Source organism: Diospyros lotus, chromosome 5, assembly GCF_014633365.1.
Source record: "Diospyros lotus cultivar Yz01 chromosome 5, ASM1463336v1, whole genome shotgun sequence".
Classification (NCBI taxonomy): Eukaryota; Viridiplantae; Streptophyta; class Magnoliopsida; order Ericales; family Ebenaceae; genus Diospyros; species Diospyros lotus.
This window is the reverse complement of record NC_068342.1, coordinates 33,680,724-33,700,991: the sequence shown is the minus strand read 5'-3', so window position 1 is coordinate 33,700,991 and position 20,268 is coordinate 33,680,724. Positions and strand designations below refer to the sequence as shown.

At 33.1% G+C, this 20,268-nt stretch overlaps 1 protein-coding gene and 1 pseudogene across 1 annotated transcript; one reads left to right on the top strand and one right to left on the bottom strand.

Moving 5' to 3' along the window:
* LOC127802492 (uncharacterized) lies at positions 1-9,868 on the top strand. Its single transcript, XM_052338326.1, has 5 exons — positions 1-162; positions 262-358; positions 6,695-6,773; positions 6,872-6,953; positions 9,515-9,868. Exons 1-5 carry the CDS (start codon positions 130-132, stop codon positions 9,653-9,655), a joined length of 432 nt encoding a protein of 143 aa, XP_052194286.1. The 5' UTR covers positions 1-129; the 3' UTR covers positions 9,656-9,868.
* An 881-nt stretch (positions 9,869-10,749) lies between these two features.
* On the bottom strand, positions 10,750-16,417 carry LOC127802224 (U4/U6 small nuclear ribonucleoprotein PRP4-like protein; annotated as a pseudogene).
* Positions 16,418-20,268: the final 3,851 nt, after the last annotated feature.

Here is a 20,268-nt window from a genome sequence, read left to right as displayed (position 1 = left end):
AAACAGAGCCCTTTCTCGGCAAACTGAGTCGTACTGATTTGAAACTCGTTGGGGCAGACCTGAAGTACATATTAGATCTGTTCTGTGCCCTGTCAGTGGCAATCAGCCGATCACAGTAGGCCGGAGAAGATGATCGTCTGCGTCGCCGTAGTCGGCCACCAGGTGCGTAACGTTGAATCATGTATATTCATCATTATTCTTTAATAAATTGCTGTATCTGTGTACTACAATCTGAGAAATTCACCGATTCACGGCGAACAGAACAATCCGCTTTACATACAGAGCTTCACGGAGGCCGATGATGCGCTGAAGCTTCATCACATAGTTCATTGCTCCTTGGACGTCGTCGACGAAAGAGGTCCTAATTTTTCCTCTCTCTGTGCTGTAACTTTACACTTTTATATTTACGGTGTTCGTATTTGACTAATTCTTGCGATTTTCTTTCTATTAGAGTGGGAATGTTTATGTTGTGTTGCTTGCACTCTTGGCTTTATGGCAATTTCATTGGTGTGTAAATTGAAGATCCATCACATGGATAGAGCAATTTACGATGAAAAATGAGTGCTTTATCTGGTATATATTGTCAGTTAGCGAGAACATAAAGCTGGCACGGCCCTTAAGGCTTCTGTGAGATTGTTGCATTTTCACCAGTGAGTTTTATCGTAGATGTTGGATTTCTATAACGAAATGATAAATCTTCTGTTAATTAGAGCCATTTCAATCTTACTCATAGTTCTTAAAATCTCAATCCTACAATTTATAATCTGAGTATCTTCTATCCAAACTGTTTATAAAATCCCTTGTAGATCAGGTCTCCGTCTCTATTCTGATAGCTGAATATTGTTCTCTACCCTGCAATTCTGATCTACATTCCATTTCATATGATCCAATCTTCAATAACTGTTTTGTTTTATATGTGACATTTTGATAAAAATTATGGTTACATGGCCTTTATTAGGTTGAGGTGAAATACACTAAGCCACATTTGTCAAATAGGATAAGAAAAAACAAAAATTTAGGTTGAAGTTGTTTAAGACTTTGTCTATGTTTGTGATAATTGACAGAATTGCTGTTGTTTGTGATAACTAAAAGAATTGATGTTGTTAGTGAAACAAGGTCAAAAGCATATGAGAATCTATATAAACGACTTGATACAAAAGATGGAGAAAAGGATATATATAAATTAGCTAAAGCAAGAGAAAGAAAAATAAGAGATCTAAACCAAGTAAAATGTATAAAAGATGAAAACCAAAATGTATTAGTGTATGAGGGAGTGATTAAGGAGAGATGGAATGAGTATTTCACAAAATTATTCAATGATGGTGGGGACACAAGAGTTAGGTTGGGACATCTTAGTAACTCCAAAAGGAACGTGAGCTATACATTTTATCGACGCATAAGTTCAAAAGAAATAAGGCAAGAATTAAAAAAGATGAAAAATCATAATAAGGCAATGGGATCGGATAATATACTAATAGAAACATGGAAATGCATGGGAGAAGAGGGCATCTCCTGGCTAACGAAATTATTTTACGCAATCCTTAAATCGAAAAAGATGCTAAATGAGTGGAGGAAGAGTACTTCGGTTCCTATATACAAAAACAAAGGAGATGTTTAAAACTATGAAAATTACAGAGGAATTAAGTTAATGAGCCATACCATGAAACTTTGGGAGAGAGTAATAGAGCAGAGATTTAGAAAAGAAACAGATGTCTTGGAAAATCAGTTTGGTTTCATGTCTGGTAGGTCAACAATGGAAGCTATATTCCTACTGAGATGCCTCATGGAAAGGTATCGGGATCATCAGAAAGACCTGCATATGGTGTTTATAGATTTAGAAAATGTCTATGATAGGGTCCCTAAAGAAGTATTATGGAGGGTTTTAGAAAAGAAATGAGTTCGAATAGACTATATACAAACCTTAAAGGACATGTATCACGGTGCAGAGACAAGGGTCAGAACATGCGGAGGGGATACTGAACCGTTTAAAATTATAATGGAACTGCATCAAGGTTCTGCACTAAGTCCATATTTATTTGGTTTATTAATGGATGAACTCACTAAACACATTCAGATAGAGGTACCATGGTGTATGCTATTTGCAGATGACATAATGTTGGTGGATGAAACAAAAGAGGGAATGAATATTAAGCTTGAGTTGTGGAGAAACAATTTAGAATCTAAGGGATTTAAATTAAGTAGAAGGAAAACAAAATCTATGGAATGTAAATTTAGTAAGAATGCAAGAGTGGATGATGTTATAATAAAATTGGAAGACCAAATCATACAAATAAAAGACCATTTTCGATATTTGGGATCAATGATTCAAAAAGATGGAGAAATTCATGAGGATGTCATGCATAGAATTAAGGCAGGTTGGCTAAAATGGAGAAATGCATCGGGGATGTTATGTGATGGTAAAATCCCATTAAAATTGAAAGGAAAATTGTATAGGACAGCTATAAGACCAGTTTTGTTGTATGGCTCAAAATGTTGGACAGTCAAATACTAGTATGAGTAAAAGACGAGCGTAGTGGAGATGAGGATGCTAAGATGGATATGCGGCCATACAAGAAAAGATAAAATTAGAAATAAAGTTATTCGTAATAAGGTAGGAGTAGTGCCGATTGAGGAGAAGATAAGAGAGACTAGACTAAGATAGTTTGGTCATGTGAGAAGAAGATCAAGAGACGCTCCTGTGAAGAGAGTTGATGAAATGAAATAATTAGTCAAAAAAAGATGTAGAGGCAGACTCAAGAAGACTTTAGGAGAGACATTAAAGTTTGATATGAAGTGTATGGACCTAAATGAAGATATGACAAAAGATAGAAATATATGGAAGTCTAGAATTCATGTAACCAACCCCACATAGTAGGATAAAGGCTGGATATGTTGTTATTTTTTCCACTCCACATGCAACTATGTTTGGTCATACCTTTATAGTGTTGCTTCGTTGACCATTTCACTGCTCTTCATCCTTTTGCCTTTCGATAATGTGATAAGTCTAATATATATTTAGTTGTTTTATCATTTACTTTGTAGTCTCTTACTGAATGATGAATCCTTTTCTGGCAGGAAATTCTTGCTCTATTTGTCTTCTCTTTCTCTTTCTACTGTAAATGTACAAATATAAACCTATTAATAGCTTTCTTCGAGCCTCTTGGTATTTACATTTTTTTGTTCTTTTTTATTTCTGTATACATTTTCATTATTTTCTCTTCTTTTTTCTTATTTGTGTGACATCCAAATCTTTTATCTTTTGGTTGTATCTTTTTATATTTTTTACATTTGTCATTGCAAAATCCAACTCTGTTACTTTTTTTTCCTTTAAATTTGTGTTTATCATTCATGATCTGATTCCAAAACCCAACTTTGTTGAATGCTCTTTTCTTTTCTGTTGCATGCTACTGCTCTATCACTTTTTACATATTTTTGGTGTCATCTAGGCCAACCTTGTGTCTACTTTTAGAGATTTATTCGTATAAATGTTGTGTTCATAGGATCAAAAGATCCTAAAATCTGGTCTTAAAAAACCTCTTAGGATCCAATGTAGAATCCCAAACTTCAAATAAAAAATCTTCATTTATATAGTCTTTAATTAGACTCATAGTGCCATCAGATTAATTCATTATTTTCCCATACTGAAACAATTATTGATTAGTGTGGATGTTATATATTCAAACCTAGTCCTACATTTGGATGAAGATCATGTAGCCCTTTTATCTTGAACATTGGCATCCTGTCAAAGTTTAGCTGAGTAATAGAAAGTCTTGTGTGGATATTTACAGATATTGTGCAATAATTTGATCCCATCTCAGAAGGAATTTCTTGATAACTAGTAAAAATGGAAACATCTATATTAAATGAAAAATTATTCCCATAAGTACATCTATAAAACATTTGTAAAAAGTGCTAGGTGTAAATACACCATCGATTTGATCTCTTGGTTTACCCTAGCATTGTTGGCATGTGAAGATTTATATGGTTGAATTAGCTTGCTTAGTTCAAATCCATTTGCTTATCATAAAATATAAAGGAATTACCTCTCTTACAGTTTGGAAAATCATACTACCTTCTATTGTCTCCCTAACAGTTAGTTTAGTAATTCTAGGACCTGGATCTAAATCTGAACCTTAGAGCAGGAAAATATGCAATGCATTCACACTATCAAGCAAATGCATAAATTTTCATAATCTAAGTATGCAATTAAGTGTAGAACTTTCAACTATGCTTAAAAAGTTACATACTGTTTTTAATCACAATTCTATGTTAAATGAAAAATGTTCTTGAAAATTTTAAATTTGGTTTTATTCCATGTCCTTGGGCGTGGGAGTTAGATGAATCTGATGCTTGGAAATTCACATACCTTTTGGGAAGAAGTTTGAGCATTGAGGAGCATACTGAAGATTGAGAAGTAGCAAGTCAAGTATGAAAATAAAAACCCAAAATGAATACGCCCTTTTTGGTGTGTTCAAAATTTTGAATTTTTTTGAAAATAAATATAGGTAACCAAATGCCATTTTCTGTTTTAGTTTTTAAATTTTTTAAAATGGAAGCGGAAAACTAAATTTGAAGACTGCATGGTTGTGAAACAGTTATTGTTGACCACAAATTTATATATCCGCATAAGCTATTAGAGGGAGGACTTAGAGGAGTAAATTAATCTTATAATATTATTTTTTTCACTCTCAGCCTTATGTTAGTAGTTAGTAGCTTTTTGTCATATTCGGGTTAATGAGTTTTCAGGTTTAATTCAGTTTCTTCTGAGCTTGAAAAAAGGGGAGGGGGAGGGATTGACATAGGTAGTATACAATCAATATATGTGTGTGGATCTATGTACTGCATAAACAAGTTAATGGATGTCAGCAACAAGACAATCGAGCTTCAATTTCAGCAAGATTATAAACACCTATAAACCAATACCTGACAATGCACCCACAACCTCCGTTTAAATCTTCTACTGTAATGTAGACCATGAGTGAGCATCTCTTTGGAATACATTTATACTGCTTTTGAGGACAAAGATACTTTGGACTGAAAAAATTAAAACATGTTAAATGCATGCATTTCCTGTGCAGTTACTCGTATAAATTCTTCTGGATTAAACATGTGCAATGGTTCATCTTTGGTCCTTTTTCATTGTCAAATGACTGGAGGGTTTTATTCTTTTTGCTACCTAAACCCAGCTCTAGGTTATTAGCTACAATGAGTCATCAAATGGCTGTCCCAAGCATTTTTAAACTTCATTACAGATCTGTTCTTGATGGGGTTACAGCATTAAGTTCTTGAGTTGGTTAGGGTGAAACAACTCTCGTACTTCAAATCTAACTAATGTCATTAGTTCTTCAAATTCAAAAGTTAGAAGGAGACCATGGTGAACCAAAATCGAACTCAACCAAATTGAATTGGTAGCTTTGATTCAATTCTCAGGCCTTCCAAGTTGGATGTGTGCTCCACTAAATATACTCTTGTGAAATTCAAATTTGCCGTAGTTCCTCTTTCTATGGACTAACAAATTGGGGATGGGGAGTGTTGACAGTATTAGGTTTTTGGAGATTAATTTAAAACATTGTCTAGATTATTAAGTTAATAGGTACTTTAACATGCCTATTTATTGTGCTTCATGGTTCATTTTCTTTGATAACCATGCGTCATGGTTCATTGGTGTCAAATATTCTAAAGGGATATACTTTTTTTTTGTTGATTTTCATAAAGATCCCTATCGAGAGTTTACGCTTATGTTGTTTTCTTTTCTTTTATTTCTTTTTTTTTTTTTTTTTTGGTTCTGTATGTGGCAGGGGAGCTAACTATGTTTTATGTTGGTCACCACAATTCATGTTTGCATTTCATTTGTGGACTGTGGAAAGTGCTGCCATGATGGTTTTAACATAATTATTCCATATTCTTCTGATTGTTAATATTTGAAGAGAACTTTGTCATTCACTGGGATTCGAGGGGGCAATGAGTGTCCTCTTACATATGCACCCAGTACTTGGGCTTTTTGAAAGAAAAATGTCATCACAAATTATTGTAGATTAATGTGTATGGGTTGTGGAAATGGCTGCCAGAATGGCTTTAAACTAATTATTTCATTCTGTTCAAGTTGTTAGTGTTTAAAGAGAACTTTTGTGATTCACTTTGGTTTGAGAAGGCAATGACTTTTCCACCTCCTACTTGGCCTTTAGAATGAAAAAGTATGATCATAGGTAATTGCACATTCCAATGACTGGCCATATATTTGGAGCACCTTACTAAATAATATCTGAATAGATGGCCCAGGTACTCGGTGTTTCAGATTAGAACTTGGAGACTCCTTTTATGAAATGGAATTTTAATGTGACAATAATACCCTTATGCAGATTATTGCGTAAGTAGCGTTCCAGCTTTTGCTGTTTTCAGGGCTGAGATCTTGTAGAGGGTTGATCTCGTGGCTTGCTGCATAAAAGTTTCTTCTTCTTCTTAATGTCTTTGAGACACTATCTTAAGGCTTATTTAGTAGTCATTCCAGAATTTTGAACATAATGACGAAATAGTAATTACTGCATGTGATTTTTATTTTTACTTGAGCTCTGATGTCAGTTTGTTTACTGTTTCCTGAACTAGTTGCTTAAATCTGAAGATATAGTTGGAACTGTTAAGTTGGCTTATGAGAGCATTATCCATTCTGACATAAAACTGATTCGTCTTGTTCCAGTAAACAATCCAAAAAAATCTGGACCGACACTTAATGAAACTTTTCTTGGCTTGCTATATCCAACTGAAAACTACAAGGTGTAAGTATATTATAATATCAAGGCCACTTGGTGGCATCTTATTGATTGGTTGGGTTAGTATGATGAACTATTCATTTCTTACTTTATGCAATTTGCAGATATGGTTATTTGACTAACACAAAGGTGAAATTCATCTTGGTGACCACAGACCTTGATGTCCGAGATGCGGATGTGAGAAATGTAAGTATTCATTTTTTGTGTTGATTCTTCTTGTTTCTTGATATATATTTAATATTTTAAGTAGATTGCTATTATTGCTTGATATATTATATATTCTTCTCAATATATATTTTGTATTTTATAATGATTGCTTGGTCTTGGAGATAAATTTTAAAATTTCTGGACAACAAAGGAGTAAGAGCCTGTTTGGTATTGCTAAGCTTTTTAAGTACAATAGCTTCTTTTTTTTTTATCAACTTTTTATAAAAAAAAAACAGCGTTTGTTAAAGTATTGTTTTGCTTTTAAGCATAACTGCTTTTTCCAAAAATGTATATTGAACTTCTTTTAAGCAAAATCAGGGGGTTACCCGCTTTTTATAAAAAGTATAGGAGCTTTTTAATGGGACCCACAATCACTAATAGGCAGTTTCTTTTATAACCATTCTTTATGTTCATAACTATGCCTCTTTCAAAAATAATATTCTACAATTATAAATAATCTTTTAAGTTATGGGACTACACTTGCAGACCTACCCCTGTACTCTTCGTCTCCTTCTTTAACAAAAACCACCTTTACTCTCCATCTTTTAAATCAGCAAAGAAGTACATTTTTTTATAAAATATTAATTTTATAATTTGGTTATTTTATGTTTGTAATTCAAAAAAAAAAACAAAAGAAATCTGATACCCTAAACCCTTTTACCCAAATCAACCCTTAACCACCTCTTTGACCACACAAACGTTCACAAATAGAAATTAACCCTCATCTCAAACATAAAACCTGGTTTGTTCGTAGCATTGACACTCCACTATGAAGACCATCATGAACGCCAATAGTCTCTGTGTGCCCAACCAGAAACTTAAAACTATGAAATAAAAATACACACACATATCTTTTCTGGGTGTGAAAATGATCAAGTATGGGTACTGTATCCATTACCTAATGCAGAGAAGAACGAGGAGTTAAACAAAAATTTGAACAGTAGACAAATGCAAGGATGAGGAGGAGGATTATGGGAGAGGTGTCCTCAGTCTAAGCTCTCTCTATTGTCAATCTCACCATATTTAGCTAATTCTTTGTTTATAATAAATATGTTCGCTCATAATTACTTGTATATAATTAATAGTGGTTATTTCGTAATTTTATGACCTCAAAAACTTTTTCCAAGGTGAAGATATGTTTCCACAAAACAGGGTCATTTTGCTGATTTTATAGATGTTGCGTAGCACTCAAAATATTAAAAAAAAATCTCTTTAACTTATTCTCTTCAGAAGTTTATTAATAATAAATTATCCTTCTATAAAAAAATGCATTTATCTGCTGATTTAAGATGGAGGGTGTGTGATTTTGCGTTAGAGAAGAGAAAGGTGTAGATTTGTAAAAAGTATTCTTATGATGTAAAAGATTATTTATAATACAAATTTTCAAGTCTAGTTGCGTCTTTTAGCATTTGTTAAAATGAGTAAGATAAGGTTGTATTGAAATAAGGTCGGAATGTTTTCCAGACCAAGATATGGAATGGTCAAGATAAGGTTAGGAAACATTCTAAGATTTTTATCAAACCGTTTATTAAATTTTTTGGAATGCATTAGAGGACATATGCATCATTTTTTCTTATATGTAAGGTCCAAAATAAATTTATCTAGAGAGGAGGGAGAAATAAATTTATCTAAAAAATTCGAGATAAAAAGTCACGTGATTTCTTTTTCAGGGTCGTCAGATAAATTTAACAAACATAATGAAAAGTATTTTTGTCTGAAATGTTTTTCATATCCCACTTTTTTCGGTCTATATTTTCGTTAACAAACACTACCTAAATATATTGTGTTAAAATCATTATTGGGTGTGTCAATATTGCCTCTCTTAGGAAAAATGTTGTGTCCCGTGTCCATGTCTGTGCTTCATAGAGCCAGTTTCCAGATATGATGAACTTTACATTGGCTATGCTGCAGCTGTGCAGCAGAAGCTATCTGTGGTCTGTCTTTGGCACTTAAAGGGGAGGGGTGAAGGGGGTTTGAAGAAAGTCAAAGACAAGGAAGCAAACAACAAAGAAAATGTTTCATGCTTCTTATCAGACGAGATTTTCCATGTTCCTTCTTTAGCTATCCTAGAATTTGGTCTCTCTCTGGCTGGAGAACATGTTAAATCCATCTGAGAATAATTATGATTTACTGCAATCATGTGTCTTGGTTCAAGAAGAAATTTAGTTGTTCGAAATTGATGGCTATTTTCAAACTCAGCCACATTAAAGTCCAGCCTGAAAATCAATCCACCCAGGTTGGTATGTTTGGCATTTGCAGGCAATAAAGAAGAAGTAGAAATTTGCACTGTTATTAGTATGCTGGCTTTTGTTTTGTCAAATTAATCTTCAAGATTCTTACCATCATTTTCACCTTAGAGTGATATTCAGACAACATGTCTCCGTAAATACTACCATAAAAGAATTTGCATGCTTTCCTTTTCTTGCCAGGCTATTTGGTATTCCATGCCTGCCCCCTACATTTTATGTGCAATAAACTGTTTTTATGGGTGACATCTAACTTGTGCTTGTTTTCTGGTCAAACAAATCTCTATTGAATAGTTTTTCAGGAGGTTCCATTCAGCATATGTTGATGCAGTGTCGAACCCATTTCACGAGCCAGGGAAAAAGATAACTTCCAAAACTTTTGCTGAAAGGGTTAGTAATATTGTGAAGTCATTTGGGCTGAGTTCAGGTGCATGAATTTCTGCTGCTGCTTTGGGGCTGATACTTTCAAAACAATCCTTGCTGTGGGTGGAGGTACCAACGGTTTTCCTTTCCTTTTTGTTGTATCTTTATACTTTCACCTGCTTTTGACCTTGTAGTATTGTTGGGCTTAATTTTGCTTATCCAAGTCTACTTTGAGAAGATATTCAAACATAATTTAGCGTGGAGTGCAGTTTTAAGCGCTTGAAATGTCTGCTGTATCTATCTAATTCTAACCACAAAATGAGTAATTAATTTGTGATATATGTTTTCATATCCTCTATTTCCAATTAACAGGTAGTTCCCCTGAATTTAGATGATTCCTTTCAATCCTTTTGTACCAATCAAAAATTATGCATCATAATAACTTAAAAAATATCCATCCATTCCACCACAAACCAATAAAATTCCCATATCCATTGAAAAGAAGGGCAAACATTGTACCCAAAAAGAAAGAAAGAGCAAACATCTTATAACTAATTCTGATTCTGATAGGCTAGGCATAACACTCTTCCCCAACCCTAAAAGAAATGCAATTCATAAGTTGATAATTTTGCATGAGCCCGGTGAAATCCCATTAAGTTTGTAGATTTCTTTTGATTTTGGCCAGATATAACCAACTAAAATGCAAAACCTTAAATGTATCAGACAAGTGTATGCAAGACAAATGCTCCCCAATGCCGATCATCTGATTCCACCAATTTTCAAGATGCTTATGTGTTGAATCTAAGTTTGAATTGAAAATCTTTTTGAGAATAAAGAGCATTTCCCAGGACCAATATACATATTTAGATTACCTCTAAATGGGGGAGACTGGAGACGGCTGTTGTAGCAAACCACTTCCTTCTAAAAGAACCCAAAGAGGCAATGCATATCAACTCCTTTTGCACCACATCCATAATAAATTGGTTTGAGAATCACAAGAAACTGCTTCAAGCTACCATTTATTCACTTTAAAACCATGGACTTCCGATGTTTTTTTTTTTGTTTTTCTAGAATCTAAATATTCCATTGTTACCAACATGACTATATATGATATTAATTTGTTTCATGGACACAACAGTAGTCAAATCCTCAGCATTTGGGGGGACTGAGAGTGGAATCACAAATAGTAATACAAGAATAAAATAAATTATAAAATAAAATTACCAATTCCTATCGAGGCACTTAACTCTTACATATTTGACACTGGACAGGAACTTAGTATGTAGTTAACTAATGAATCCTAGGGTTGAGGACCAGCAGTACGAGATATCTTGTCTCTCCGATGATATGTAATTTTCTTGACAATTTAGTCTGTCGATCTCCATCATCTTTTCCTTACTGTTGTTTCTGTTTGACCATAGTTTGATCTTCTTATCATGTGAAACAGTTGCTACAAAGTACTGTCCATGATCTCCTGCCACATTCAATGACGTGATTTTTGCTTCATGTCCAGCTAGTGTCTTGACAGGTTTAAAATCTGATCTACACCACATGACCAACTTTAGCACTCCTACCGTAGGAAGAAGTTGCCAAAAAGTGACGCTCTTGGGGCTCAAATTTGCCTTGAGAGATAAGATTTGAGCACGCTGCTATTACGTGCAAGGATTTTCTTTTCCTCAAGTGGAATCCGGCAAGTATTGTCTTCACCACCTGTGGCTAAATGATAACCACTGGGAGAAAACTGATACCTAGAACCGACTTAACATGGCCTTCGGATGCAAGAATGCTGCCGCCCGTCCAGAGGTCCCATGCACGAGCAAGTGCATCCAGGCCACAAGATGCAACCAAAGATCTATCATGGTGAAAACACACACCATGTGCACTCCTGTTATTCTGACCTTGTTGAAGAAGCCATAATTCCTCACCGGTATAGATATCCCCAAAATCTCCATTCTCCAAGTCGTGTCAGAGCTAGTGGTTGCCAAATACTTGCCTGATGGATGGAAGGCAACGCTAGCAAGGCGATCCAAATGTCCCTCAAACGTCTTCAGCAGTGACCCTTCTCTGTTCCATAACCTTGGGTATATAAAGCTGTTGCTATTGTGCAATTGTCTGATGATGACGGAGAAAAAGCAACATCAGTTGCACGTTCTGTCTGTCCTTTTAGAGTAGACGCCTTCTTCACTTAGGCATGCTTAGGGAGGAGGTGGCAAGCATTTCTCCAGTTTGACTACGATCTAAGACCCATTCTAAGTATCAAATCTTCATCCGGGTCGTCCCTTGATCTCGTCCTTGCACGGTCAAGATGCTGCCATTGCGATAAGAGTACCTAGCAATCTGCACTTGCGCTTGCAAAAGTGCTGTTGACCCTTGCGTATAGAAAGGATACTCAATTTCTTCTCCTCTTCTTCACTTCTTCCCTTGCCACAGAAGCTGCAGCCAGCCTTATGAAAGGGGTAAAATTACTAAATACTCTTTGAATTTTAAAGTTATAATTATTTTATCACTGAATTTTAAATTGTAACTAACTACTCATTAAACTTTATTCAACGTAAGCCATTCATCACTCGTTATAACTCCGTCAGCTATTATAAACTGAAAATACTAACAGAATTTGACATGGTTAACAGAATCTAACATGGTAAAAATAAATTTAATATACATTCACTGAATTTTAAAAATATAATTATTTACTTACTGAGTTTTGCGGGTAAATTTAATAAACATTCAGTGAATTTTAAAGTTGTAATTATTTACTCACTGAACTTTAAATTATAATCATTTATCACTCGTTATAATTTCGTCAACTATTAAAAACGAAAAATGTTAACGGAATTTGACGTGGTTAACAGAATCTGACGTGATAAAAATTAATTTAACATACACTCACTGAACTTTAAAAATGTAACTATTTACTTATTGAATTTTATTCAACGTCAACTATCCATCACTTCGTTACATCACCGTCTAATCTTGAAACATATTAAAAGATTTTTGTATATATTTGAGATCACTTACTTCTCAAATCAAAAGCCAAAAATTAAACTAATTATTCAAATTAAAAAAACTACTGATACAAACCAAAGGTAAAAAAAAGTTTGCTTAATAATGAGCCCAAGAGCCAAAAACTATTACAAAAATCGTATTTATTCTATGCCAATAACCAACGATCTTTAAACTTATAGGGTAAATGTACATTTATTGTATCTTATTTTGAATTCGAAAATATTATTATTAGTCAATAAAAAATGTGTTGTGTTTTATTAACTAATAAAATTATTTTGAGACTAAAAATATGATAGAATAAATATGTATTGTCTAAAACAATTTTTGTAATCAGTTTTTGTTTCTTGGTCTCATAATTAAATATATTTTTTGTGAATTTCATTGTTCGTAATAGAGGTAAAAAAATCTAAACAAATATTTTTTTTTTTTTACTTTTGGTTTGCATCAGTAACTTTTTTAATTTGAATCATTAGTTTAGTTTTTGGCTTTTGATTTGAGAAGTAAGTGATCTCAAATGCATACAAAAATCTTTTAATATATTTCAAGATCAGAAGGTCATGTGACGAGTGTTTCAAGATCAGACGGTGATGTAACGGGGTGATGGATGATTGACGTTGGATAAAGTTCAGTGAGTAAATAGTTACATTTTTAAAATTCAGTGAGTATATGTTAAATTAATTTTTGGCACGTCAGATTCCGTTAGCATTTTTTGTTTGTAATAGTTGACGAAGTTATAATGAGTGATGGATGGTTGACGTTAAGGAAAGTTCAATGAATAACTGGTTATAATTTAAAGTTCAGTGAATAAATAATTACAAATTTAAAGTTCAGTGAGTGTTTATTAATTTTACTCGAACTTTGTTCAACGTCAACCATCCATCACCGTCTAATCTTGAAATATATTAAAAGATTTTTGTATGAATTTGAGATCACTTACTTTTCAGACATTTTTTTTGCTTTTGGTTTGCATTGGTAACTTTTTTAATTTGAATCATTAGTTTAATTTTTGACTTTTGGTTTGAGAAGTAAGTGATCTTAAATGCATATAAAAAACTTTTAATATGTTTTAAGATCGGTGATATAACGGAATGATGCATGATTGACGTTGAGAAAAGTTCAGTAAGTAAAGAGTTACATTTTTAAAGTTCAACGAGGATATGTTAAATTAATTTTTGTCATGTCAGATTCTGTTAGCCACATTAGATTCCGTTAGTATTTTCTATTTGTAATAGCTGACGGAGTTATAACGAGTGATGGATGGTTAACGTTGAATAAAGTTCAGTAAGTAACTAGTTATAATTTAAAGTTCAATGGGTAAATAATTATAACTTTAAAATTTAATGTGTGTTTATTAATTTTACCCTCTCAAAGAGTCGCCTTTTTACTTATTTACATATTTATTTTAACAAGTTTTCAAATAAATCTTTCAGATATATAGATATCTCAATTTTTATATTTTTATTTTAATTTTAAATAGATAATTAAAGACTACCATTCTTACTTGTAAAAACATATTGTTCGACTTGAGATGGTGTATAGAACCACAACTACCCACTAAACTTGAATACGCATCCGTTGGTATGTGTCTGCACGTAATATAAAATCTGTTATATTAAGAGAAAATAAATCTTAATTAATATAAAAAAAAAGCTTCTGTTACATTTATTTAATGAATGTATTACCCAAAAAAATTAGTGAATATAATCTTCCTTCTGGTTGATTTCTCAGTGACGAGGAATGAAGGTTCGGTAGATGTTATTTAGGTAAGTTATTTAGATTTTTTTTTCTCGCTGTATTGTCTCTTAATTCTGTTCCAACAGTTTTGTAAGAAAGATGTTACAATGTAATCAGGGGTGAAGTTAGAATTTTTTAATGGGGGGTGGGCTTCAAAAAAAATTTCCGAACCCTAGTGGCTTGCTATTATCGCATGGCTTGGTTTTCTTTAGGTCTTCTTAAAAATAAGGTCAAAATGTTAGGTTATTTAATAGAAAAGGGTTCACAATCGAGAGGGAGCAATAGATTTGGGGTTGAGGTCAGGCTGTGGCGCGGGGTGAGGGGTTAAAAAAATTGGGAGACTGAACCCATGGGCTAGATACACCTTTGAATGTCATTATATTATTTAGGATTGTAATCGAATTGAGCCAAGTTGAGCTTTGCTCAACTCGAGCTCAGCTCATTAAGATTCTGCTCGAACTCAAAAATGTGTGCAAGTTTGTTAAGGATTTATCGAGGTTGAGCTTGACTTGACAAAAGTTTGTTTGTTATGTTGAACAAGTTTGAGCTTGAGTCAGCTCGTTTAACATAATAAACAAGTTTTTGATGACTTTGAGCTTGAGCTCATTAGAAACTTTTTATTAGAGGAGAGAATCAATAGAAGGGGTGATGAACTATTGTGTAATAGAAGAAGTGAGATATTACAGTGGTGCAAACAGATGGTGGAGGTAGCGACGAATGTGGTGGAGGCGAGGACAATGGTGAGAAGGAGGTATCGATGACAAGGGTGACAAATGGTAGAAGATGTGAGAATAGCAAAGAAGGATGGCGTCGAAAGTGAGAATAGCAAGGAGGCATTGATAGCGAGAGAGACGGATGGTGGAGGCGGAGGTAGTGATGATGATATCAACAGTGAGGTGGACTAATGTTGAAGGCAATGTCGACAATAAGGGGGACGGATGGGGGAGGTGCTGAGACGACCTAGGGTTTGATTAACAAATAGACAAACGAAAAAGAAATGAGGAGATTTAAGATTAAACCCAACCCAACATTAGAGACAAGAAAATTGTCTCTAATTTTGTCTCTAAAATTTTTTCTCAGAGATGGAAAACTTTCGTCTTTAAATATGTCTCTGTCACATCTTTAATTAAGAAAAAATATTTTAAATAGAGATGAAAAAAATTTCTCTTCAAAATATTAATATTGAAATAATAACAATAAAAAATTATTTTATGAGTTCATTCACGAGTTTTGTTTGCAATATTGTTCATGAATTTGTTCACAAGTCGAATCAAATTGAGTTTTGCCTTGTTCAAACTCGATTTGTTTATGAGTTAAGTTTTAAATTGGAGCTGAAGCTTGGGTTGTCTATAATATGAGCCGAACACAAACGAGCTCTTATCAATTCGAACCTCGAGTCATTCATAAGTGGCTTGGCTCGTTTACAACTCTAATATTATTAATTTTGACATTTTTGTTTGTTGCTAGCACCAACTTCAGAACTGCCACATCATAATTCCAGGTCAGCATGTAACGAAACAATTTAACGAACTTCAGCCACTATGGAATTGAAAAGAAAGTGAAAGTTGGATATCCTAAGTGCAAGAGTTGGATAATTTTTTTTTTTTTTTTTGTGGTAATTATAGATTAATGCCACTATGGAAGCAAACATCAAGGTTCATTAAGCATTAGAAATTAGAATTATTGTGAATCTTGCAAAATATGAGCAGCAAGTCTTGAAACATAGGTTGAAATAAACCACTTTTGAGCATCTATCCCACCACAACAAGAATAAAATCAAATCGTCGCCAGGCATAAGTCAAGTGGTTGGATCGTAATATGTTAGATTCGCATTAATAGATCGTAGGTTCGATTCTTTACTCTGCATAGTGAGGCAAAACTTTCACTTACGATTTACTTCCTCTATAGAAATTGAGGGCACGAGCGGCGGGGAACTGCGCAAGTGCAGTAATCTCAAGAATAAAATCAAATCTCGCCCCTAGGGCACAGGTCAAGTGATTGAAGTATAATAAGCTGAGATTCGTACCAGTAGGTCGTGGGTTCGATTTTTTACTATGCACAGTGAGACAACGCCTCACTTGCGATTTACCTCATCTGTCGGAAATCGAGGACACAAGTAATGTGGCAAAGCGCAAGGGCGATAATTCCAATAATAAAATCAAATCCCCTTATTGTCTTTGAAGTCTAAGAACAAAATCCATGCTAAAATTTAAGTATCCGAAGTGCCTGCGATATATAAAAAAAAAAAAAAAAAGTGTCTGATTTAAGAGTTGGTGTGGTTCATAAAAATTATTTTTTTTAAATATAAAATCACAAATTAAATTTTTGTATTTATGTTTAGAAAGTAAATATTTTTTAATTGACATTATAGTCAAATTACTTAATATTTCTCGTGATATAGTTTTTTAATTTTAAAAAACTTACAAGAATGGTTAATAATATTGTATAAACTATCTATACATTTGGAAAAGAATTTTTTTTTTTATAAAATTTAGTATCGCAAGTGGTATTTTTATTTCTATGGATATAATTTAATTTAAAATTTTTAATTCTGAAAATAAATCTAAATCATCAATATGAACATATCATGTTTTAAAAAAAATTAAAATTTAAATAATTTTTCTTCAAATTATCATCATTAAACAATTTTAACTTTTCTACATTATAAAGAAAACTAAAATTATCTCCATATATTTTAAATTGTTCAAACTTATTTTGAAAAGAGGAAGTATCATGATCAATTAAATATGTAAAATAATTAATTTTAAAATATTTTTAGTAGTTAATTTCATCTTCTAATTTTTATTCTCATCAAATTGTTTATTTCCTTATTGTACGTTTTTCACGAACTTTGATTCTATATTTAAAATCATAGAAGATTTTAAACACATTTTCTCTATAGTTTTTTTTTTAAAAATAAGACCTCAAGTGATATATTGCAAAAGTAATGTCCATATCTTTATATTGTAAATATTGACTAATTGTATTAATAGAAAATAACATGTCGTACCAAATAATCATCTTTAATAAAAATTTAAAATTTCCAATCTCATATGTTGGTAAAAAAAACAATTTCACTTTTGTTTTAGGATTCTTACTAGTTTTTACTAATTGTGAAAACATAGCTAGATTTGATCTATTGTCTTAGTCAATGATCCATTTGAATGTTTATATCCTTAACACTTTAGTGGTTTGTTGGTCATAGAGGTATGGAGACATTGACATCATCATATGCTTTAAATAAAAACATCAATCAACTCTCATGAAATTCACCCTTCCAAGTTTACTTAGCCAGAGTACACCCAATTGAGTGACAATTTCATACGAGATGGAAGGCCACAATAAATCATATTTACTTCTTTAATCTAATATTATATTTGCACAATTTTAGAAAGATTTTCGGTCTTTATTGTATAGGTCTCACTTCGCACATGTATAAGTTTTCCATCATGTATCGCATACATCAAAACTAATGTATATAAATAACTAGATTATCATACATTCTTACTAATTAATTAAATCTAAGGTTCTGAATTTTATTAATAATATAGAGAGACATAAAAACACATCTCCATATACTTGATTTCAAACGGTCTTCTTGCTCCTTTGAGTCACCAACTCTTGATGCCTCCTTGTTCTATCACACCGACCCTTATGCTTCTTCATTTTACAAGAACTAATGTCCAATACAATTGATTCTAAAATGAAAAAGAAAATAGAGATTTATATCTCTCTTACAATCCAAATGAAAGAATAATTTACAAATTTAATCACATTTAATCCTTATAATCATTCATTCATCCATTCACACAGCCATTCAATCACATTGAATCAGATCCACGATCATCCTTTCAATCACATTGAACAATGGCACATCAATATAATAAATTTGGTTTTATGAAATGCATGTCACTTTTCAAACCATCAACATCTATGTCATTCCTCTTTTGATTTTGCCACTCAATACAATCTCGTTGCATTCGGACATGCACAAAAAATGCGATCAGTAAGCTGACAGTGTTCAAAAAATGTCAATTATTTTTCAACAGTTGCAGAGAACAGTCAACTAGTTTCACAAACTGGTCGACAGTTCTTCAACTGCAACAAACTGTCGACACTTCACACAAAAAACTGTTGATTGTTTTAATGGGTTTGTCAAGACTGGTCAACAATTTCTAGTACTGGTCGACACTTTTTCTGGATTTGCAAAAACTATCCACTTGCTTCAGAAAACGATTGACTGTTTTCAAGGCAAAAACCAGAAACGGTCGACCATCTGGATAAAATTATCGACCGTCTCTGTAACTCTATAAAAACATTAAACAACAACCACGTCTGAAACACGCAATACACTACACAAACACCCACATAGATTGAATATATTGAGCCAGGGCTCTGATACTACAGAAAGAATATACCAACACTTGAGAGATCATGCAAGGGATGGGAGCAGTTTTCCAAATTTTTTTTCAAAAGCACAACATCTAAGCAAGCAGCGGAAACATAAGGAAAGACCCTTGATCGAGTGATTATAAGACAAGGGGTTCCTCCAAGTGAAGAGTACTATATTGTTTGGAACAGGGCCGGCCCATGGGAGTTGGCGGCCTTAAGGCATTTAAAATTTGAAGGCTCTTTAAAAAATAATAAAAAATATGAAAATTTTATTGGGGCCATTTTTAATACTAAAATATTTATCATTAGAAATTTATTAGGGTCTTTTTTGGGTAAAAAATATTTTTACACCGGCCCCCCCCCCTCTCCCAGGGGCTCTAGGCATAGGCCTCACCCGAGCCTGGTTTGGAAAGGTTGTTCCAAAAAGAAGGATAGTTGGGAACCAAAAGGACGCACTTTGACCAATTTGAGGTAATCAAGGCATTGCACCAAGGAGCGATGAGGATTGAGGATCGATGTTTATGGCTTTGATGGAGGAGAATGTCACACGCTGATTTCTCTAAAAGGTCTTTTCCATGCAGATGACATGCAGTTTTGACTTGGCAACTACATGGTGGGAATCGCTCCAGATTATTCTAGAGAATCAGAAACTTATAGTATTTTCTTTTATGTTCTAATGGATATTTTATATTGTAATTTCCATTTCTATATGCTCTAGAATGTTCTTGGATATTCCTTGGATATTCTAAGATATTTGTAGTTGCCTTTTATATATATTTATAATATTTCCTGATATTCTTAGGACATTTTATTTCCATTTATATGTGTTTGTAGAGTGTATATACAGAGATGAGTTTTCAATAGAATAGTCACTTTTAGAACCCCTCTCCTCTCTCTCTCCCCTTCCCCTCTCTCCGCAGGCCCCGAAATAAACTAGTAGCTTTTTAAAGTTACAACAGGACCAAGGGAAGCACAAAGACGAGGTTTGTTTCCAACTAATTGTTGCCCATTAACTTGGGAGAACATTCAGGGTGTGATGCATTGTGGTTGAAGAGAGCCAAAACAACTCCCCCCACCCCATTCAAAAATGGTAAATTGCAGTCCCGGGCATAGTCCAATGCTCAAGAGACGATTCAGATATAAGTATTTTGCCATCACGTTAACGAGTGTGTTTGGGATCAAAATTTGACTATTGAGTTCCTGATTTATCTCTCATACTAATATCATAGAGCTGAATAATGGGAACACTTGTGATTGTGCGTAAATCAAAATAAAAATAATAAATTACAAAAATCACCCTTGTCATTGTAAATTGCAAAAATGGTAAATTTTACCATTAAAGTTATTTCAACTCCCCCCCCCCCCCCTCTCTCTATATATATACAAACTAATATATAAAAATATTAAAAATCTAGTTCTAAACTAAAATATATTAACATTTATTTTACTATAATTATAGAAAATATATGTCTAAATAGAAAAATATATTTAGAAAATGTTATTTTATTTTTTAAAAAATATATAAATATCAAAATAGTATATATTTTCATATA